Source organism: Strongylocentrotus purpuratus, unplaced genomic scaffold (assembly GCF_000002235.5).
Source record: "Strongylocentrotus purpuratus isolate Spur 01 unplaced genomic scaffold, Spur_5.0 spur5_contig_845, whole genome shotgun sequence".
Lineage (NCBI taxonomy): Eukaryota > Metazoa > Echinodermata > Echinoidea > Camarodonta > Strongylocentrotidae > Strongylocentrotus > Strongylocentrotus purpuratus.
This window is the reverse complement of record NW_022145552.1, coordinates 2,271,757-2,296,493: the sequence shown is the minus strand read 5'-3', so window position 1 is coordinate 2,296,493 and position 24,737 is coordinate 2,271,757. Positions and strand designations below refer to the sequence as shown.

The following is a 24,737-nucleotide window of genomic DNA, read 5'->3' as shown; positions in this document are numbered from 1 at the left end:
ATATAATTCTATACAGTACAACGTAGGCCGAGGTGCCTCTGCCCTCGACTCCAACGTCGAACAAGTGAGATGCCAACTAAAGGGTGTAATAAGAAACTAAATCATTAATTTGTTGGGTTTTTTGCATTTCGAAAATTATATGAGCCTCGATCTGCAGGACCACTTTTCGTTAAAAAAAAAAAAAAAAAAAAAAAATTGTAAAGTGCACAGGCTTCACACACTTCAAATGGGTGTTTCCACATGTTACCTGCATGTATACACCCCCTGTCATCCTAGCTGACATGGGTAGGGTTAGGGTTATGTTTAAGATTATGCTTAGAGTTAGGGGTGTAAGGTGAGGTCAACAAATGGAAACACCCCCATTTGAAGTGTGTAACGTAGGCTATGCATCTTTACGATTTGCATTATTTTTACGAAACTTGGCCCTATATACAGCCCTCTCCCCTCCCAATACATTTTAACACAGGTCACATTTCAGCTAGGTCTCTATCGAGAAAAAAAAAAATCAGCTCGCGTGCACTTCAGTTTGAAAATTTGCTCATACGAAGAACAAAGGCGGATTTGGGGCTAATGGCCCTATCTTGGAGAGGGGTGTGTGCGGATGGGGGGGGGGGCTCAGACAATGAACAACCACCAAATTTTTGGGTGGGGTACATTTATCACTAAGCCACTTATAATTTTGGTGTGGATCAAATATTATAGAGCCCTTACCCCATTGTTTTTTTTTTTTTTTTTTTTTTGGGGGGGGCTCAGATATCATTGTGTCTACCATATTTTTGTTGGGAATCGACTATCATTGAGCTCCTCTCTCCTCCGAAGATATTTTAACAAAAGTCAAATTTCAATTCTCTTTCAAGGAAAAAATTTCCATCCGCGTTATGAGTTCCCACAAAATATTGGGGGGGGGGGGGGGCTCAGAAATAATTTCTTATCCAAATTTTAAAAAAATCATCTCGCATGACTTCATTTTTTTTCTTTCTTTCTTTGTGGGTGGAGTTCAGATATCATTGAGCCCATCATATTTTGGGTGGGGCTCGGATTGAGCCCCCCCCCCCCCCCTCCTCCTAATTTATTTTAACACAGGTCAAATTTCGGGTCTTTATCGGGCAAAAAAAAATCGTGCCCATGTTATGCATTCTAATATATCAGGGGCAGGGTTTTTTTTTAGTAGGAACAAACTAAGACGGATTTGGGGTTAAGCCTGCCCCTTCTATCTTTCAGAGGGGTGTGTGCGGAGGGGGGGGGGGGGTGGCTCAGACATTAATTGAACAACCACCAATTTTTTTTGGTGGGGGACAGTTATCTCTAAGCCACTTATAATTTTGGTGTGGCTCAAATATTACTGAGCCCTCTCCCAATTTTTTTTTTTTTTTGGGGGGGGGGGGGGGCTCAGATATCATTGTGTCTACCATATTTTTGTTGGGAATCGATTATCATTGAGCTCCTCTCTCGATCCTCCCAAAAAAGGATAACATTTCCACCCGTGTGATGAGTTCCCCCAAAATATTGGGGGGGGGGGGAGCTCAGATATCATTCTTTTATCAAAAACACAACAAAAAAAAACAGCTCGCATGACTTCATTTCGATTTTTTTTTTTTTTTTTTTTTTTTTTTTGGGGGGGGGGGTGGTTTTTACGGTGGAGTTTAGATATCACTGAGCCTAGCTTATTTTGGATGGGTCTCGGATTGAGCACCCCCCCCCCCCTCCTCATAATATATTTTAACACGGGTCAAATTTTAGGTCTTCAGGGGAAAAAAAATGAAGCCCGCATTATGCATTCAAATATATCAGGGGCAGATTTAAAGGAGATTATAAGAAAATGAATTTAACGAATGGGCTCCAAAATTAAATTATAAAAAGTGTTGGAAGTGAAGGTTTAACTAACATGTTTGTTGTTGCTTAGACCTATTCTTACAGTGACGAATCCATGCAGGGGGCGCAAGAGGGCGCAAGCCCCTCCTTTCTTTCTTGTTGTTGAGAATCACACATTGAACATACTAAGAAAATTTCCTTCTGCGCCCCCTCTTTATTCAAATTTGCCGTCTGCACCCCCTCTATTTCCAAATCCTGGATCCACCGCTGTTCTTTTAAAATGAGGGATCAACGGCCAACAAAGTTTTTAAATTATGATTTTTGCTTTGAAATCAGCCTCTGTTACTCCGCCTTGATGGTGTGTGTTTGTTCTCGAGGGGGGGGGGGGGAATCCTGTTCGTACCCGTTTTGGGGCACTTTATAAATTAAATTTGGGTTTATGCCCCCCCCCCCCCCCCCCGCCGCCTGACAGTAGTAATATGAATAGTTGTAAATCACGTACGGTTTTAGTTTAGGATCGGAGTAGAAGTAGAATAATAGATAATAATGATAACCAGAGGATTGTGACACATTGTTACAATTATAAGTTAAACTTGACACATGAAGTCATTACAAAAACAACTTCAACAACAAGTCTAGGATTATGTTTTCTGGGCTCTCCTATGTTACGTAACAAACAAAGGGGTACTTGGACCACGCTCTGTCACCCCATTCATAAAACCGAAATGGTTGTTTAACAGTTTGAGAGAGCTAGTCTTGCTCGCAGTCACTTGAGTGTGACTTTCGCCGTTTTCTTCTGTAATTCTGAACTTTTTCTTCTTAATTCTTCTTTTTCCTCTCCTTCTTCTTCTCCTTCTTTTTTTTTCTTCTTCTTCTTTTAGAAATGTCTCACTATGTGAGACTAAGATTAGGCGCATATACTTTTGGGGTAATAAATAAACCTCGGCCCAGTCATCCAAAGTGAGTCAAATATGATATGATTTATAAATGGGGCGCCAAATAACTAAATCATTAAATTAATTTCTTTCTTGTTTGGTTGCTGCCTGCAATTGTCTAAAACTAAGCGAGAAAAATATGCAGTCATGAAGGCATAACATAATTATCTTCCTAGCTCTTAGTCCTCCATGGTATTATGAGTCAACTTTAAAAGAAAATGAGGGATCGCCGAAATGTTTCCAATTTGCTTTGAAACTACATTGAAAATTGAAAATAAAAATGACATGCTGTTTACAATGAACGATTTGATTAAGCTATGCACTGGCATATCACAGCTATAGTTACAATTTATTTGACAAACTAGTAACCCCCCCCCCCCCCCCCCCCATCACAAAACAACAATAAGTTCACTGCGTGCCTGGGGATTACATGCTTGCCTTCAAGAAATTAGATGATGATACTGAGCTCTTCTATTTTACATAACAAAATAAACAAAGGGGTACACTTCCTGTCCCCCATTCACAACGAAACACCAATCGGCAATGGTCGCGTGCGAAAATTTGCATAACAAGTGATAGATCGAGGGCTTATATTGGTATAGTGTAGACTCATTTGCATATGAATAGTCTGCATTCGCCCCGTCGTGTTTAAAGCATTACTAATCTCTCTAATAGTCTAGAGTATTCACTTCGCTTTCTGTCAGTTTAAGCTTGCCTTGACGACTTGTATAGATACTCAAACATTCCTCTATTATATAGTTAGTTGGCATTTTAGTTTAGTAAGCATCTATTTTGCTCGAAAAAGTCATCGATATCGTCGATTCGTTAAAAGTGCCTTGATCCAGACTATATTAGTTCAACATGTGGTGGCTTGAGCGAAAGCAGAACCAGTTGTTCCTGATAGTGAATGGACGGAGGGCATTCAGCCGAAACAGGAATGTCGAGTTTCCCGACGTCATCAGCATGATTTGCGTCGCTAACACTTCATCTACTGAAGACAGCATACAGGTGAGAAACTTACATAACCTACTAGAATAATCTGCAGTTCGTGTTTCTGACATGGTTACTCTTTAAAAAAATGCAACCTTGCAACAATGCAAGTCAAGACATGATTGATAGACATTCTAACTGTTGGACAAGTGCAAATGAAATCATTTCAAATGGTGTGCAGCACTGCCTGCAAGTGCAAGTGCAACGTAGACTTTCAACGTAGGGATTAAGATCTAACTTTAACTCAACAACAGTTAACTGTCAGTTCAGTTATCTATTTATCTCAGATCTCTAAGTTCGGTTTAACAAACTAGTGTTAGACCTATTTTTTTATGTATATCACTTATCTATTCTAGCACTATAGTCGTACTACTAGTACTAGTAGAGTCTATAGTAGCTTGCTGGGACTGGTTTGGTTGAGCTGGTTGCATGTGACCCGGGCTTAGAATATATATTATTTTATAGTGTCTAAGTTAAGTAGATTAGATCTAGACTAAGCCAATTAAAACTTAACGTCAGTAGTAAGTAAGTTGTGTCTGCTATTTTGTTGTTCAAAGACACTAGTTGTCACTATGTAAAGAAATATTCTGGTTGAGGTCAAATAGAGTCTATGTGAAATGAGTTTGACAGAGCATTAAACCATTAATTATTACTCCATCGTGATTGAGATCTCAACTATAAATCTAGGTAGAGGTCTCTATTTAAACTGAAATCACATCAAATTCAGACTTGGTTCAGGTCATGAGACAGTTCGGCTGACTGTCTACTAGCGACCAAGTCTTGAAGCCTAGCCTCCACCAAATTATTTCTTGTGACCAGTATAAATGTAACCAATTATATCCCTGTTACACATGTACACAAAAAATATTTACAAAAACGATGAATTTTATTTCATCTAATCACAGCAAAAACTTACATGCCATATGCAAAAATGGATCTATGAATACATGTAGATCTGGGTAAACTAATATAGGGTTTCAAACTCTCTGCATCTGCATAACATATGAAATTATATAATGAGCCAGGAAAAATTAATTTCCTTCAATATAATTTTTAATCAAAATATCTTCAAAGCTTTTTGTATCCCAGGATGTAATTCAAAATATTGCTAGAAAAGTGATTGAGTTCATGTTTGGTTCTTTAATTAACAATCGCACAGATCCAGGTGTGCAGAGAGATATCCAATTGGATTTTCGTCTTGGGAGCCGACCCAAGCTAGCTAGATCTAGTAATTATCAGTAAAAGTTTGGTGAATATTTGATAAAGGATTTATTACAAAGTTTTTTTTAAACCCAAATTAAAACTCTGCGATGAACTTTTATTGTGTGCTAAAATTGAATGAATTCATAATTTCTTGAACACAATTTATTCATGCCTGTGCCATATGTTTTCACACACTTTTAGATTTTTTACTTTATCAACTACCATGGAAACGTCTACAAAAATGTGATAAGAATTTTTAAGTTACATGTCCGTCACAGAGTTGTAGATTTTTGTTTGATTGGAAATTAAAATTTGTATAACATTGCTTATAATCCGTTTTCAGATTTTGTCAGATAACTATCATCAAGCTGTCAACCTGATTTTTCTGCTTATTCATAAAAATCAATATATATTATTTGTGTAGACTTTCCTGTTGAATATTTCTGACTCATTCAAAACCTTCACTGATTGGTTTCTCTAACTTCAATTAGTTTACCCATATTTTGTGTGTCCAGTCGAGTCACATAGCTAAAACATACCTGACACATAGTGGAAGACTTTATTATCCCCTCGCGGATGAAGTCAGAGGGGATATAGTAAAGCTGCCGTCCATCCTTACTTCCGTGCTTCCATAACAAATGGTTTTCTTTTGATAACTGTAGATGTGTTTTGCAGAGTTTAATAAAATTTGATTTGAAGGTGCATGCATGGTATAAAGTACAGCCTAAGGTCGATTTTAGAGTATGTAGGTCAAAGGTCATAGCTCATTAAATATGCGAAAATAGCAAATTATGGCTTCAGTTCGTTAACTTTAGTAAAGTTCAATGGATTTTAATGAATTTTGGTATGACGTCATGGAATCAAAATTCAGCCCGAGTTTGATTTCGGAGTATATATGTCAAAGGTCATAAGTCTTTAAATATGTTAAAATGTAGTTTCCGTTCGATAGCTTAAGTACCGGTAATGTTTGACTTATTTTAATGAAATTTGGTATGAAGGTACATGGATCAAAATACAGCCTGAGTCTGATTTTGGAGTATGTAGGTCAAAGGTCATAAGTCTTTAAATATGCGAAAGTGTGGTTTCCGTTCGATGTTTAAAGGGGAAGTCCACCCTGAAATTAAGTTGGGTTTAATAAAAGCAGAAGAATGAGAGAAACATATCATTGAAGGTTTGACGAAAATCCATCAAAGGATAACGAAGTTATGAATTTTAAATTTTTAATTTTGTGACGTCACTTCCGAGCTGCTCTTCCATATGTTGTGTACTGTAATTTCCATAAATTGCCCCCTTTTCATGGTTCTTGATGAAGGAATGGATCTATTTCATAGAGGCGTGTATAAAAGCATGTGTCTGATAATATATCGAATGCACAGGTAAAATAATTATTATTTTTCTGAGAAAATGGCAATTTATGGAATTTACAGTACACAACGTATAGGAGAGCAGCTCGCATGTGACGTCGTCACAAAATGAAAACTTTAAAAATTCATAACTTTTGTATCCTTTGTCGGATTTTCGTCAAACCTTCACTGATATGTTTCTCTCACTGTTCTGCTTTTATTAAAAACAACTTAAGTTCAGGGTGGACTTCCCCTTTAATGGATTTTTATAAAATATGGTATGAAGGTACTGTACATATTGTATAAACATACAGCCTATTAAGTTTGATTTCAGAGTATTTAAGTCAAAGGTCATAGCTCATTAAATATGCAAAATAGCTTACTATGCATCTGAATATGCGGTTTCCATTCAGGGGCCGCGGAGCGTTTTTTGAAAGTGGGGGGGGGGGGGGGCGGATCATGCAAAAAAGCACAATCTTATAGTCATTTTCGCGTTTTTGTACACGTCTACTGAAAAAAGTGGGGGGCTGCAGCCCCCTTAATCCCCGCGGCTCCGCGGCCCCTGCCATTCGATAACTTTAGTAATGTTTGTCAGATAATCCCCTTGCGGAGGAAATCTGAGGGGAAAATAGTAACGCTACTGTCCGTCCTTCCGTCCGCCTGTAACAAATCTTGTGAACACGTACTGGTTTCCGTTTGATAATTTAAAATGTTTGACAGATTTTCATGAAATTTGATATGAAGGTACATGCATGGTATCAAATACAGCCTAAATTTGATTTTGGAATAATGTACATTAGGTCAAAGGTCAAATGTCTTGGGTTATTCCGTAAAGTAGTAAACTTTCTTTTCATTCAATCCCCAGATGTCAGTAACTTAATTCCGTCTAATGGACGTACATGTAACTTGTTCTGATGTATTATGCCGTTTGTTTCCAGCGAGGGCTTGCTACGCTTTGCGTTGTCCTTGTGTTGTATTTTTTGTTCTGATGTGATGTGCAGAGAGTGTTTTTTATACAAAGTACTTTTTTTTCTAAATGGCCAATGTTGGTTAAACATGGAACTTACATGTAGGAAAGTATACCTAACAAACTGAAAGTTTCCCCACTAAGTCATACATACATGGTCACATTGCCAATGGGAGGGTCTCCATACTTGTATATACTTTTAAAAACTCATATTTGTTTGATTTTTCTACATTCATCCAAACCAAATTTCTATGAAAGATTCAATTTCCCTTTAAGCTTTAAGCTGACATTAACCATCTTAGATTAGATTAGATTTTTTAAAGAGATATTTAAAAGAGGATTAACCTAGCTAGACTATGTACTGGGCGACATTCAAAGTTAGTCTTATACCTTTTGACATAGCGATTGACAATGTATTTCTGTAAATCAGCATATTGTATTATGAAAGTTTATGAATTCTTGAAAGAAAGAAAGTATTCTGAATTCTCAACAAAAACCAAACAAAATAAAAAAGTCTCCAAAAAAAAATTTCTTCAGAATTTCAGGATTCTCAAAAAACAAAAAAAAAACAAACACATCTAGAATTCTCTAAAGAATGTTTTTTTTAATTCCCTTTTTGGAGAAATCTGAAATTCATGAATGGGAGGGGGGTTTGTATTTAGGAGTCTATTTACTATAATAAATAGTGAATGTTCTATCATGTACACTATAAATACTGGACTATGAACTCCAAATACTAAATTATCCCTCGTGCAGGTTTATTTTGACTCAGGATAATTTAGTAATTTAGTCGGACATATAATTCATTATTGTATGATAGAGTATACACTATTTATATAATAGTTCACGACTTACTTATGCAGATGGTCCTTACAAGGGTGCTATAGGTTATACTGGCTTTAAACGGGACAGAAACAGAACTGTATACATAATTGAGTCCTGAAATCGTACCGGTGGTACTCGAACTGTCCAGGCTCCTAACCTAGAATGCAGCATCCTGATAATGTAGTCTTATAATATATGCACACTTAAATGATTACAAATTTTTCCTCTATTCTTTATGACATTCATACCACAAATATGTTACCAAACTTGTAACAAATTAGTACAATGCCCTTCCATACATTCCTGTTTTCCATTATAAATCCAATTATACAGGTATAATTTATACTGAAATGTACAATGTATTGTAAAGGTATCAAGACTAGCTTTATGCCATATTACTGGACTACCCACCTAGTGCTAGCCAACCTGAGAGGATGGTGCACCATTAAAAGTTTCAATCACTGATGACATGGAATATCTCATATTGGCAACGCAGTCACTTTTTGTGATGTCATACAAGGAGAACTCTCCCACATGTACAAAAATATGTGAATTTCATTTTTTTCCTCAGTCAATTCATAGAACAGAATTTTTGTCCAAGTCCTCCTATAAAAGAGGTGATTTTAGTGCAATATCTGCAAAAGAAATTGGAAAGTTTTTCATGTATGATCTCCATATTAAACATTAGTAATCATAACTTTTTTTTAAATTCACGTCTTTACTCATTAATTGACTGTTTTTGCTTCAACTTAATTTCACTGACATTTATGTTACTTTAATTTTTCTGCATTCTTACAATTCAATTGTCTCTGAGGAGTTTATTCTCCTTTATAACGAGGGCAGAATCTAAACTCTACCGCAGTGCAAACTGTTGAAAGTTATACATCCCATACTTGTATCGCAATTGTATTAATGAAAATTCATCTAATTAATGAGAGTGCAAAATATAGGTTGTTTCTCTAAACATAGAGGTATATAGTCTGTACTGTTTGTACATTTCGGAGGAAATCGACTTACTAAAAGTTTCTGAATGTCCTGTGCATGCACATTTGTTGTATGTTACATGACACGATCATCAGGCAGACTACAACTTCACTCTTGATTTCTCAAGGGGAATTGTAATTTGTATATTATGCAAAACATATCTACCCTAGCTACATGTACATGTACAACAAAGAAATATGAGTAAAAATTGGCATTCAAGGAAAAAGGGATCTTTTTTTGCATGTTCCCCCGCCAAAAGAAGTTTGAAGGGGGTATACATGTACATAGGAATTGGCGTACGGTCGGGTTGTCGGGCGGTCAGTCGGTCAGTCTGTTGCAAATCTTGTGGATCGAACTACTTCCTCATTTTTTGAGCAATGATCATGAAACTTGGCACACATATTGGTCTTAGGATGGAGATGTGCAAGACATACTTTTTTACTGTGTTGGATACTGCGTTGCCATGGGAACGGCATATTATTGTAATATATCGGGGGAAAATCTCGTGGATCGAACTATATACATGTATACTTCCTCATTTTTTTTGAGCAATGCTCATGAAACTCGGCACACATATTGGTCTCCAGTTGATTATGTACAAGACATTTTTTTTAATGTGTCGGAAAGTGCGTTGCATTGGTAATGGTCTGTTATTGCAATAAATCTGTAAAATCTTGCAGATCAAACCACTTCTTCATTTTTCGAGCAATGCTCATTAAATTTCGCACAAATATTGGTCTTGAGTTGATTATGTGCAAGACACATTTTTTAATGTGTCGGAAAGTGTGTTGCCATGGTAATGGTCTATTATTGCAATAAATCTGTAAAATCTTGTATATATCAAACCACTTCTTCATTTTTCGTGCACACACATGGGGAGTGAGTATTAATCACTTTCGGTGATATTTCTAGTTCTAGGCAAACATGTAGAACATTCAACTGTATCCCTTATAATCTTTGTGTGAGGTTGTCAAAGCAAAATGAATATAATTTCATTAAGCAGCTTATATTAATGCCTGTATTTGTCCGATTTACTTTCTTCCCAGGTCTGTTTTAGTAATGGTCTTTCTACACAGGCAAAGTTTTGCCAAATGAGTGTCACAAACATGGCAAAGACTTTGAAAAAAACGGAGAACAGCCTGACCGATGTTTTGTCAGTGATGGCGATCGTTAATGACGACATGATCTATTCATTTCCGTCATCAGAGGAAGAACTCCTTCCTTCTCAATCTTACACACAATCGAGGCAAAAACGTAGCAGTTCTGGATCTAGCAGCGACGGAACTCCACCAGAACGTAAGAGACGAAAGAAGACTTCTGAACATTTGGCGGAGAATTCAGATGCAGCAATTGAACAAAAATGTCAAGGTTAGTTTGTGTTCCATTCTTTTACAAAATTCATTTCACTAATAATTCCAGACGTACAACATTTCTCTCTACATGATATCACTAAGTTTAAATGTGATGTTATTGATTGGCAGTTTTTAAATCAAAGAGAAATGCAAATATCATGGAGAGAATGTGTACAAAATAGTTTATCAATATAACAGCACTGAAAGCCTGATAAAATTGGGACATTCCACTTTTATTATTTGATTTTGTATAACTTCAAACAATTTTTAAATGGACTCCTATACAAATACCACAAATATTTCCATTTTTTTCATCAAAACTACAATCTCCTTTTTCTTATTGTTTATGAAGTACATGTTTGGGGCCAAATTGATTATTTAATGCCCCTCTGCAATAGCCACAGGGAAGGTAAAATGGCCAACTGCTGATTAAAACCAAAATAAAGTTGAAAAATGATTAATTGCCAATTCCCCAAAACAATGTTCATATGTTGCATTTTCCACATAAGGCAAAATGAGATTGAATTGAAAAGGGCTATAGGAATATTTTTTGTATAGCTCTAGGACAAAATTTCCCTGATGAGCCTCTGTGTGTTTTGATCCAGTTACTAATAATATGTATCAGGGCCCGTTGCATAAAGACTTACTATTATGGTAACTACCATAGAAACCTTGATTTCGATTGGCTGCTGAGCCCGGTTACCATGGTAGTTACCAATGGCAAAGTTACCATAATAGTAAGTCTTTATGCAACGGGCCCCTGGTGTCATTTTCAAAATGTAGATTGTTCTCTGCACAGGGGATATTATTTATAAACATTAAAGATTTAAATGTCACAATCTTTGAAAATGTGTCATTGACCTGAAATTTTATTTCTTTACATGTAGGCATTTCTGAAATCTCCCTCAAAAAACTTGTGGAGCCCGAGAAGGATCTCCAGAGACCACGTACCAGGAAGGAAGTGATGGAGGCCAAACAGTTCGTGATGAAGGCAGCAACCCACTTCCAGAGCTCCCATGTCCTTCCAGTCCTCGCAGTAGATGGCCCTTCTGGAACAGCTTACCAGCTCCTAGGAGGGGTGTGCTATGCTCTTGCAGCTAAGGATCTTGTTGACGATGAAAGGTATTTTATTCTATAAAAGTTACCCGTTTTTGCAATTGCTTTTTAATGTTATTTTTGTTTCTTTTTGTAGTTACAGTGTATGAGACAAAGGTTAAATTTTTAAAGGGATTATGTGATGTACTTACCGATATTATATGTACAGAACATATTCATTTATCACTTGTCTTTTTTTTTCTCCATTTATTATGCAGTCCACAAATATGTAGTGGAAGCATGTAACATAAAAGAAATGCTACCCAGGTAGTCAATGTACCATTTGGGAAGAAAAATGGTAATAGAGAGGTGTTCCATTTATAGTTATACAATGAAGGGTATATTAAGGACAATACAAAATATTTTTAGATCCCTGACTCAAATAAAATCCCATAGAATATTTCCCTTGTGTACCATGTTCATATTTGTTTTCTTAAAAAGTGTGTGACTGCATGGAAAGGTATACCGTGTAAGCTTTTTTCCAATATTTTATTCTGCATGATACATATATACACCATGTTTCTATATCCTACCCATCTCAATATCCTATAACCAATATACTTTTTCTGATTGCTTTAGATATGAACATCTATCTCGTGGATGGCGCTGCAGGGTGTACCAAAACCTGGACAAGGTTGAGGCATTGAGAGTGGCATCACTGCATAGGTGTGGGCAACCTGCTGTAGACAAGCCGTGCTTGCAGGAGGAGGTTGCTGTCTGCAGGTCAATTCTATACGATGACAACAACCTTGATGTGGAGGATGAGCCCTGCACTATGACTGCCTCGACAAGACGCAAGTGTTCCCTAGCCCTTGGGAAAAATGGCTCCTTCAATGTAAGTCTAAACACTAGAGCTGACATTTTCATCTGACATTTTCATCTAGATAAAATGCTGAATTCATTCAATGTTCTATTTTTACTTGTAGCGAAGTAGGTTTTTTTTTTAATGAAACGATGAATCGGACATTAAATTAGATTTATGTTCAGCATAAAAACTCATGAACATCACCCAACCCCCCAATAAAAAGGTTATTGTTATATTCAGCCAACTTACATGTACATGACAAAATGGAGTTTAATCAATGATTGATTTGAGATGATCGAGCTTTCAAGAGTGACTGTTGGAAACATAAATTTTAGCCAAAAAGTTCTAACATTTCTTATATTTTAACTTGAGGGGTCATATTACAATATGGTGAATTATGTAATGCAATGGTGATTGCAGTGAATGAATTGGAATGTTCAGAATCAAACTGGTTATGAGAGCATATATTATCCATTTCTTTTTTTGTTGTAATTTACAGGCACTGAGGGCTCTCGAGCCAACTTTCCAGTTGGCTAGTTATTCAAACAGATGCTACAGGAAAGCCACTCTCCTTTTCGATGCAACTAGAGAATCTACTGGAAAGGATTTGAAACAATGTGTAAGTAAGCTTTAAATTTTTTTTTTTTTTTTTTACACATTTAAATATCATCTTGAGTAATGAAGGAAAGCATTTTTTTTCTTCATAGAATCGAACAAAACTTGACTTGCGAATGTTCAAAACTTTTTGGTAGAAAATGTATATTATTGCTGAGTAATGAGCTATATGAAAAATACAAAAATTGAGCTGGACTGGATGTCACACATACCACATGTTTTCTGTGCAAATGAGAATTGTGGTTTATTCAGCCGCTATAAGGAGTTTATCAAATCATCACAACCAAAGTAAATAAAGTAATATAGCGCCACCATTGGCGGATACCCTATTCTGACTGGAGGGGGGGGGGGGGGGGGGGGGGGGGGGGGGGGTTCAATTTCCTGTTCAAAATCTGTGACTGATGCGCAATGGCTGCAAATAGCGACACGGCTTCCGGTGACTTTTTCTGACTTTTTTTGTTTGTCTCGCAACTTTTGAGACCGAGTTCTAAAAATTAACAATAAAATCAACTTTTTGCATAGGTACGTTCGTGTACAAAATACTGCTTTTCCTAAATTGCTTTACAACACTGTTAATTGTGCCTTCTAGTCTTTTTGCCTGACCATACTTGTCTTGAAACTTTTCAAGATACACTTTTGAAACATGAAAAAAATCACATATATAAATGAAAACAATAGATACATAAGTAGTTTATGAAACAATAGAATACAAAAGAATTGATCGGAAATTTCATTATTTATTATTTCAGTATTGTTGCCTATGCTATTCAGCAACTTTAAAAAAGAGATTGAGCTTCATAACTTAATGAAATATTAATGAATATGTTAAAATAGGTATCTAATTTGCATAAATTATAATAAAGTAACAAATTTGTGATAAAAACAAATCTGTATTGACGTCCTTGCAATATTTCACATTAAGCTTGCACTCAAAGTGAGAATAGGGTTAAAGCAATAGTTTTTTACATATTCAAATCAAACAATAGATGAATTGGGGATTCTTTGCAGAAGAATTGACTTTGATTGAAAAAGTTGATAGTTCATATATATGCAAATAAAATTTGTCTTCTGACAGTGAGCAACAATACTTCACGTGCACTAATAACTACTCTTATTATTTTCATTTGTCTTATTTTATAGTGTTTCATGAAGCTACAAGGACTCTCAGAAGAGGAGCGATATTCACTTCTTCTGGAGGCGACCTTGTCTTTGAATGTTAAAAAGATGAAGGCGGATGCCGATGAACTGAAGGCAATGAAGAGTCTGAAGAGCGTGTTTGCTAAGGGAGTTGGGGCTAAGACGTGGGAAGAGGCGATAGAAAGATACCCAACCTTCACTTCAGAAGCAGCCCTGGAACCCTATGTTGGTATGCACAAATCATGGCTTCGTATAATGTCTATTGAAGAGAATATTGAGCCCCAGCAAGATATACAATAATTGCTATCCTGTATCTCCATCAATCCAAATTTTAAAGTTTAGATGAACTAGTAGGGTTGACTATTCTGACTGGGGGGGGGGGGGGTCAATTTGGCCCCTGCCTCCCCCGTACACAATCCAGGACTGCCACGTAACCGCTACAAATCACAACCTGCCTTTCAATGACTTTATTGTCTCGCAACTTTTGAGACCAAATTTGCCCCAAAATTGGGACAGTCCATGCTAGAGGTTATGCAACATTACTTAACCACACGTCTAGCCACAATTGACATTTTGCATAGTACGTTTGTGTACAAAATACTGCCTTTTCTAAATTGTTCTATAAAACATGTCAAGTTCAAATGTGGGTCAAAGGCAACAGGTCAAAAGGAAAACAGACTTTCCTTGGGATTCCATTATTGCTAAAGAGTAAACTACCAGAACCCAAAATTCACCTCCTGATCTGCTTATAGGGCCTAAGATGCAGGCAAGACAACGCTTGGCGTTTGCCTTGTTTAATGATATATTATTGAATGTGTTAAAATAGGAATTTAATTTGCATGAATTATAATAAAGTAATAAATGAGTGATTTTTGTAAAAAACAAACATCAAAGCAACATTTCTTTGCATGTGCATTGCTGTCCATGCAAAATTTCCCATCAATCAGACCTTCTGTGGCCAAGATATTGTGGGGGGAGGGGGGGGGGGGTCAAATTGACTCCGGAGCTCTATGATCAATGTATATGTTTTTTTTTCAGGTAAAAAGTATACAAAAGGTAACATCCCAGAGGTCTTCCTGGAGCACATCAGCAGGGCCAAGAGAGACATGGACATGAATGCAGACGACATCCCAGCCCTTATGATACAAGAACTAGAAGAGGTATTGTCCCATATTCTTAAGGTTCCAAAGCACTTATTTGTAGGCACTTGGTAATTGAAAGAGGTAAACTGAATTTCACATAAAACAAATCTCAAAATTGTGAGTTTAAAATATCTCAAAGTTGTAATATTGTAATCTATAAGGAACTCAAGGTTAAGGGATTTACATGGAGAATGATCTTATGCTGATGAAAAATCATTGGTAATTTGTCATTGATAACAAAAAACAAACAATTATATTCATGGCATAGAAATTGCAATTTTCCCACAAGTCATATATTACGTACAATGGCACTTTCGCCCAGACGACTGGCATGGAAAACTGCACCCACATGCTATTTCATCCTATTTTCAAATTTGATTTTTCTATTTTGATTCAACATAGCAAATGTTAAGCTGCAGATAATTATGAAAAGGGTATAAATAAAAAAAAACAGTTTCCAGAACTTTGCACTGTGTATATTATCTGGGCTCAACATATTAGAATTATAGTTAATTTGTATGTTCTTTCCTTTTTATTTGAATTTCTGATATTACAGGATATCCAGTTATCCTCAACACCATCGGCTATTACTACCAGAATCTTCCTGACAAAGGACATCACAGCGATATCCAAAGTGGTCAGCCAACATACCCGACACGATGTGCATATATTGCATATTGTCCAGTCCCCAGTAGGAGATATTCAAGGTAACTATATGCATGTTCCATGTCTTTTATTAAATATCTTATGAAGCTGACTGTTATTTCGGTATTCAAAGCAACATAACAAACTTTTTTGTGGTTGTGTAATAATGAGATAGCTGCAGTGTGTGTTAAAAAAATATAAATTATTAAGAAAGAATGTTACCGTATAACTTCCAGTGTGTTAGATTGGCTGCTCGATCTGAATGAAAATTCTTTCTTAAGAAATCCTCCTATGAAGCTCAACATTCATATAAATTTTTGTTTATATCACTTGGATTTTAAATATAATCTTGAGTTCTGGTAATGACAGAAATTAACTTCTGACAGAATCCAATGACATTTACAATGAATGTTCAAAACTTCAAAAAATAATGATTACTGAATGCTTTTGGGGGAAAAAAAACATATAATAGCTGACTAATGCTGAACAAATGAAGATAAGATGCTTGCCATGTGATCTCAAACACATTACCTCCAAAGCAAGCTAATTATATTAATTAGACAACTGCGGAGTAATTGTGAAACAAATGCATTTCTAATGTCTGGGTTTTTATTCCTAAAGAAAAAGGTGCATTCAGAACTCAAAAAATCACATTGTATCTGTTTGAAAAGAAATTGTGCCTCATGTGAAAAATCACATGTATGTATATTCGTTTTACTTCTATAGGAAATTAAGGCTTATTCATACTGTTCTAAGTAGCCATATAAAATGTGCATATATATTTTATCAACAGATGTCAACCATAATGTCTGTATGCAGTATGGTATTGTCGAGTCTAGGAGGAGGGGTGCTGGCACTAGCCAACTCTACATGCCATCAAGATCAGACTTCTACAAATATGCAGTGGAGCATTTCACTTCTATTGATGAAGTGGTTCTTGACGTTGGAGACGGTAAGACATTTTATCTATATACAGATCCAATTAAATTATGATACAGTTTTAGAATAAATGGGTAGATTAAATATATAGAGATACCAATAAAGCAACATGAATACAAAAATAAAATAAAATGTAAGGAAAGGAAAGTTGTGAAATAACGTCCAAATTGTGTAAATTCAAATTGGCTTTTTTTCAATTCAAGTATATTTACCTATTTTTCACTATCCATAAATTCTAGACGCATAATAACTGACATTAATAGCATCAAAGTTGCCCAGTGTTGCACAACAAAGATTTTAGTCACGAGACTTGGGGTCGTGCAAAATCATGGTCAATATCAATAAGCAACCCTGTGCCTTGTCGGAAATTTGTGTTAACCCTAACTTTACCGGAAAGGTCTCAGATGGCGCCCCCCCCCCCCCCCCCAGACAAATTTTGTTGTCAAACCCATTGCATTTTCAGCAATAGCTAGCGCTTCATGATTTTTTTTTCAAGTGTTATAAATCTTATGACACTGAGGTGTTGAAAATCAGACCTTTCATGATAAAAGGTCGAGCCGATTTTTTTTTTTTTTTTTTTTTTTTTCTTCCAGTTTTCCAGTAGAATGCAAAAAAAAAAAATGTTCATAAAACATTGAAATACATAAGAATTGAAAAATATGCAAAAAAAAGGCATATAAAAACTGTTTGAGAAGAAATGAACTGTGTAAAAGCTTAAAGACTTAAGATGACATTGTGAGCATATAATTTAAAAAAAATCCAAGTCAAGAGAGATATAGAGAGCTTTATATCTTCTCAAAAACTCTGAAACCAAAAACAATTTGGAATGAAACATTTTAGATAGGTTACAAACAGAGATTTTTTATATATATTCTCACCAGGAGAGAAATTAAAACGGTGGTTATTAGAACCGATCGTTAGATATATTGTTTTTAAACAATGGCTCACATATTCACTATTTAAAAATACTTTCCATAGATATTAAAATTTGAGACATTCAGATTGGTCTATTTAAACTATAACTCATATGTGTATACCATTTTCGAGAAATAAAATCAGATTTTAAAAATTCTAACAAGAAAATTGAAACGTCAGTGCCAAATTTGGTTACTTAAGGGGTAGGCTCTGAGGCCCCCCCCCCCTCCAGTCTTACAAATTTCAAAATAGCCCCATTCAGTAAGGGTTTATGCTTTTTTTCTTTTTTCTTTTTTATTGATAATGTAAAAGTATTATTTTAGTAAGACAACCAAAAATTTAAAAAAGGGGGTTTATCATTTAAGTAGAAATGTATTGATAAAGAGATGTTGAGCAAATTTAACTCGAAAAACAGCTTTGAAAATCAAAGACAGACTGAACTTTACTAAAGCATTCCATATTGAACTTACCAAAGTAAAATACAAAAATGAACAATATGTAATGCATTTGGTATGGAATTAGGTGCTCGTTTGCTGTGGTTAAAGCACTTTACCTAGTGTTGCGTCTAATAACTTGGTTCTTCACAAGCTTCACCAGACAAACAAAATTAAATATTCTTTTCTCTATTATATTTTCAGGACTGCTGGCAAGGGTTGCAGCAGAATGTGGACGAAATGGGAGGATGGTAGAGGAGACAACACTGTCCAGCACAGAAATAGAGGCCATGATGGGTGCTGCAGACTCGGAGGAGATTCTAGATGCAGATCTAGTATTAAGCATGGACCAGACGTGTTCTATACCTTAGTGCATTTTGTTTCTCTCATTTCCTCACCTCGATCACTACCTCATTTAGTTCTGAAAAATATTGTTAAGATATGTGACAAACTAACGTTTTTATGTAAATATTTTTATACAGATATGGCTGGTAGGGTGTTTATATATCATTCTTTTGGCCGCTGGAGTTGTATTTTCATGAGGGAAAATAAAACTCCTTTAGGTAGGCTAAAGAATATGTATTACATACATAACAGGAAATATCTATTATAATATTAGATAACCTTGATTAAGACCAAGTCATGGTTTTTACATGAAAGTCTGAACACGAACAGTTTAATAGAGTCTGATCTACAGTAGATATCCATTGTCTTCGCCTTTCTTCTCTGTGCTTAGCTGTTATGACGAATATTGTTGATACATGAATACATTGTCTTAGCTCAAGCGCGTATGCTCCTACTGTTATCGTTGACCAGCTGGTCAATATAACCATCCAGATGACCGGGCGTGAACTGTTAACAATAAATTGCAGTCCCCATATCACTTGACATGCTGTGGACCAATCACACCTTAGCAACTCTCTGAGCTATCTAATACAAGTATTTAAGTCTATGTGTAGATGTGTTTTTAGTTTAGTAGATAGGTGGCTGGACTACCGATCATTAGGTACATGTATGTGGTTCAAATCTCGGCCACTTCACTAAGGTCTAGCTTTGGCAAGACCTTAACATACATTTACTACACTCAAACTATGTTGTACCAAAATATGTAGCCTAGTTAAGGTCAGGTAACATACATGCAGGAGCACCTTGCTATATAGATGAGCGCTATACTAGAGTGCAATATTATTATTATTATCTTTTATTAGAGCATATTTTTGTCTTGCCAAGTGAACTTGATTACTTTGAAGGTAATTTCAAAGGCACAGGGTTGGTGAACGTGACTCGTCACCTTATTTATTTTTCTAAAGCATCAACACAAAAACCCACATATTATTATTTTATCAAGGATAAAAACTCGGGTCACAACTATTGGGCCCTTGATTTTGTTACCATCTTGTCAAAATGAAACACTCGATCTAACTCATTTCCAAGCATCAGAAGACGGTTGTTGATATCAATGATGTAGTTGGAAGATCATATACTTCAAAGTTATAATCAAGGAATTATCAGAGCTGGAGTCCAAACTGAGGATAATTTATGCAAACATCTGGCAGATTCCAAAGGATAGTCAATAGAATTATTAAACTGCCTTGGTTCTTTGATATTTGATGCGCGATGCCACCAAAGTAAAAGAAAACATTTTAGAGAGGATGTGAACTTTGTGGGTTTTTGTTTGCACAGTTGATTTATTATATCAATAAACATAGAAAACAAATAGGCAATTGTTTAGTAATTATGTACGATGCCACTCTGAAAATCCCATTCCTCAACAAGCAAGATTTCTTGAGATATTGCCTTAAGAGTGTAATAAATATGTACTGCTTCAAGTACAATATTGATCCCTTGCTGATTGCTTTTCTGATTTTCATATTTTATATGGTACTATCAAGAAAATATTTCTATTAAATTAAATCAACCAGAGTAAAGTCCACATGTGTCCACTCATGGAATTAGCAACTTTAAATCTTGTATTTTTGGACGTGTATCTGTTTGCTTACACCTGGTTATACCATTCATGAGCACTTTCTGTGTAACCAATTATCATTATATTGAATACCTTTAATTGCATATGTGCATCCTCTGTAGCAATACTGGCCGCGGGTGTTTCATCGTTAGTTCTTTTGAATCAATGTGCATGTATTCGGAGAGCGCATATATATTTGTCGTGGTTGTTGTGGCATTGAGCCTACTTCAGAGGAAATTGTTAAGCTTTTACTCCAGCTGTAATTACTCCTTGTTATTATATTAAAGTTTCACATCACTTTAAGAGGGTCAATTTGTAGGATCACTGTAAGTTTATACGTATGTTTATATGTATAAGTTTATACATGGCACGCACCCTCCAAATCCATGTATAAACTTATACGTTTTGGATGGTCAGTACGATGTATAAATTTATACGTTTTGGATGGTCTGTACGATGTATAAATTTAAAAGTTTTGGATGGTCTGTACGATGTATAAATTTATACGTTTTGGATGGTCTGTACGATGTATAAATTTATACGTTTTGGATGGTCTGTACGATGTATAAATTTATACGTTTTGGATGGTCAGTACGATGTATAAACTTATACGTTTTGGATGGTCTGTACGATGTATAAATTTATACGTTTTGGATGGTCTGTACGATGTATAAATTTATACGTTTTTGGATGGTCTGTACGATGTATAAACTTATACGTTTTTAAAGGGTCCATGTCATGTATAAAGTTATACGTCAGAACAAACAGCATGATATACATTTGTATATTTTGCAAGTTGTGTTATTTATAAAAGTGATTGACAACCTATTTTGTGTAAATAATTATTTATTTGTTATCAGTGCATTTATTTGTATTGCCAAATAAAGAAACATGGATTACATTTCAACTGCAAAAAGCATCATTAATTAATTATTTAAGTGTATTGTGTTAATGTTTGTATAAATGCGATGTCTTTCTACTACTGCATGAGAAAGAGAGAATTTACTTTTAGTGATTTCATAAATACTTTAATGAGGAAAGCGAAGGAGTGAAAATGAGAAAGTTAAATATACAGCGAAAATGTCATATAAAGTGTGATGGAGGTGATAGTTGGCTATACCATGAGAAAAGCAAAGCAGTGGAGGCTATAAGCCCTATAAATGAGAGAGTTCTCAAATTATAAGGATTTGGCATGTAATTTGATTTGAATCTGGATTACCCAAGTCCAGATTGGAATAAATTATTGTTCTGGGCATTTCTTTCAGAACTGTCCTCATAATCCAGCTGGAGGCGATGGGGTGGCGACTAAGCACCCTGAACAAGACGTTGGTGGTTCAGTTACCATTCCACCGGATGAGGATTCGACGAATGTTGATGCACTTGGGGGGACGGTAGATGACATTCTACCAGACGAGGAGACGGCTGGGGATCCACCAGATACCCTTCTACTAGTGGACGAGGCAACCAAAGACCCGTCAGAGGCTGTCCCAATAGATGAAGAAGTAGCTGGAGACCCACCGGACAACAGCCTAGCAGTTGGCGAGGTGATCAACGAGGTGTCAGTCGGCGGCCCAGTGAAGCATGAGGTATAGCCCAAGACCCATGATTTGAACTCTAGAACAGTTGAACACTTTTGGAAAGAGCCATTTTGAACTGTCAGAAAAGACTTGGATTTTAGTTTTGAATTGTTTTGATAACATGTTATGATTTGTTGTTTTTGCATAAGTTAGAGATAAGTTAGCTTGGGGACCAAGCTTGGGAGGGAAGGGAATCGTGTAACAAATCAGGGTTTTAGTATTGGACGAAGGTTAAGCATTTTCTGTTGTACGAGCATGCGCTATAGCAATATGGTGCATCGTTGATTTAGCAATTACCAAACTGAAGGAAAATGAGCATAAATTACATATTTTGATCATGTTGGTGCAATTATCATGTTTCTTTTAGGGATATTACTTGTATAGTAGTGATCTAATCAGGAATAAGGGGTTATACTGAAGATTATATGTGAAGATTTTATGGGATTAGTAGAAATGTTGTGTTGAAGTGTTGTTTTACTAACGAGGACATAATTGTTCTTTTATACGGTTATGTATGGGGAAATTTTTAAGATGGTCAGGATTGTGTAATTAGGACTTTCCACTGCACTGTATCCGATACAGGCCAGCCTCACCGAGGCTGGCCTACTTGTAATTGGCGCTGGCCTTAGTCTTTACTTGAAGTCTTACTTCTAGTCCACATTTGTACTTGTTGAACAAGTTTACCCTGAATGTTGGTTGGTTCGCATTAAAAGAATTCAATATGCAACTCATGATTGGTCTGATTTCTTAGAACAGTGAAACCGTAGTTAGATAATTCAGATCGAGAATCAGTGACAGGAGTTGACAAAGCATGGTGATTGATTGATTGATTGCTCGAAGGATGTTCAATTGACTGTTGCTGTGCACAACGATTGGGGTGACCGATTGCAGTCGAAGGATGCACGATTGTTGATATACGCCCTGTGACGAGAGCAGTGAAAGAACTCCAGCCACCAAGCTACGGGCATATACTTTGTCCAAACGGACGGAGAGCGCCTGGCCGACCCGGGGCATCCTGACAAATATTCCGTGTCAAGCCAAGGGGGCGAATACGTGTCCGTCACAATATTTCATATACAAATAATACACAGCAGTGAGGGCATTTGTAAGAATTACCCACACAAGGTACCTTTGGAACGGTCTAAAACGCCCGAGGCATAGCCGAGGGTGATTGGACTGTTTCTAGGGTACCGAGTGTGGGTAATTTTACTAATGCCCGACCAAAATGATATGTATTATTTGTTTTGTAAGATGATGTTTTATAACATGATTATACTAATGACCACTCATAAGAATAATGACTGGTTATTAGTAAAATTACGTGTTAGGTATAATAAATGCCAGGTCACGTGTATGCTCTCAACCAATCATTTGAATAGGATCCGCTTCGTCATCTTATAATTTCTGTTATTATCCAAGGTGCCTTCTCCCTTGGGACTCTACTCAAAATTTAGTATGGATAGCATATTATTATAGGTCCTCTAAAGAGCAAAGAACCTCCTGAGTCAATTTTTTTTTCTAAGCGAAATTTGAGTCATTTTGAGTATTGGAACAAAAAAGTTGACCGCCACTTCATCACAGAGAACCAACCAATTCAGCCAATCTGATTCTTCTGCTTTCCTCTAGTGTAAGTTTGCTGAAAATGTTTGATTTCTTCTTAATACAATAAAGTCTTGATTAATAATTTGAGGAAACACTGTTCTTCTTGCATTTGTTATTCTCTGATAGAGGCTGTGTTTAATTTATGGATACGCTTTTAAATATAAATGAAAAGGAAATTAAAAACTGTCCATGATGGCGTGATGGATATGAATGGCATGACGAGTCCCCTCTTTCATAGAAAATCGCATGTGCGTTCTTACATACTGTCCTCAATTATGATGCTAAAAATACCTGGCAAATGGTGACAAATGCTCTGTATTCCTGGCTTGACAGTTGCCGATTCCCGGTACTCTACCTTGAAAATTTAATGATTATCGAGAAGAAAAAAAAAAAGCTCTCGTACAGAACGACAGGTGAAACGACATTATGATTAGTTCATGATGGACCATTGTCATGGCAACGCTACTGATTACTGACGAAAGCGGATAAAGTGAATTGTGTCGTCTGCTAGCCATCTGATTAGAGGAAAACAGCCGGTGTTCGCAGAATGAACTTGGCGTTTTATTCGCCGGTGGCATCGCTTTTTTTTCTCTCCTGAAATTTGTATTTGTGGTGGTGTAATGCTGGAACGCATTTCATGATTAATCGAGTACACATGGAATTCAACAGGAAATGATAGTTTTCGATGAATATTTATTTAAAAAGAGGATAAGTCCTTCACGTTGAGCCGATGACATTGTATAGCGTTGATGTTCATATTGTACTTGGTCCAGGCCAAACAAATAATAAGGCCTATAAATATATATGAAAAAGAAAAACCCTCATATACATGTATGTTTGGGGGCTCAATCAATAAAGAGGTATAGAAGAAGGGAAGAAGGAGTGAGAGGAAATTCATTCTATTAAGCAATTTAAAAAAAATGTATCCGTTTATCTATACATTTAATATATATTCACTTATTAATCATAATTAATCATTATTCATGAAATTATTATTTAAACAATAATTAATTTATTAAGTTTTTCTTTTTTTTAGTTGAAAGTTTTCAAACTTGCAGATAAATTGGATGCAACACCCTCTCTTACTGCGCTTAACTCACCTGGTCCTTCACTGTTACTCAAAAGTTCAAGTGAAATCCTGTGCTTCGCTTCTTTTGAAGATATAAATTAATCAGTGCTGGGGTTATATTTCTCATTCAACTTTTCGTTCTTTCTACCAAATCCAACTCCATCCTTTCTCTCTCTCTCTCTCTCTCTCTCTCTATATATATATCTCTCTGTCGCCCGCCCTCTATTCTCCTCCTTCGTATTGCTTACAAGCATCATACGTTTTACTTTACATTTACAATTTCCATATTTTGTTTACATTTTTCTCTTACTCTTCTCAAACGAAAAAGAGCAGATAACACAAACGCCAGGTAAGACTGATTCCAAACTCCTCGTGCTAAGCCTCC

General features: G+C 36.0%; 1 protein-coding gene across 1 annotated transcript; it reads left to right on the top strand.

The window, feature by feature from the left end:
* Window positions 1-3,135: 3,135 nt before the first annotated feature.
* On the top strand, window positions 3,136-20,381 carry LOC115926719. Its single transcript, XM_030991908.1, has 10 exons — window positions 3,136-3,755; window positions 10,106-10,427; window positions 11,299-11,533; window positions 12,086-12,341; window positions 12,811-12,930; window positions 14,067-14,292; window positions 15,102-15,223; window positions 15,762-15,912; window positions 16,644-16,802; window positions 18,343-20,381. The coding sequence occupies exons 1-10, from the start codon at window positions 3,609-3,611 to the stop codon at window positions 18,507-18,509; spliced, it is 1,905 nt and encodes a 634-aa protein (XP_030847768.1). The 5' UTR covers window positions 3,136-3,608; the 3' UTR covers window positions 18,510-20,381.
* Window positions 20,382-24,737: the final 4,356 nt, after the last annotated feature.

Excerpts from the sequence above, each read along its gene's own strand:
- LOC115926719 (XM_030991908.1), top strand. The coding sequence starts at position 3,609 with ATGTGGTGGCTTGAGCGAAAGCAGAACCAGTTGTTCCTGATAGTGAAT. Across the intron at positions 11,534-12,085 it reads GATCTTGTTGACGATGAAAG|ATATGAACATCTATCTCGTG; the intron begins GTATTTTATTCT and ends TGATTGCTTTAG. Across the intron at positions 12,931-14,066 it reads GAAAGGATTTGAAACAATGT|TGTTTCATGAAGCTACAAGG; the intron begins GTAAGTAAGCTT and ends CTTATTTTATAG.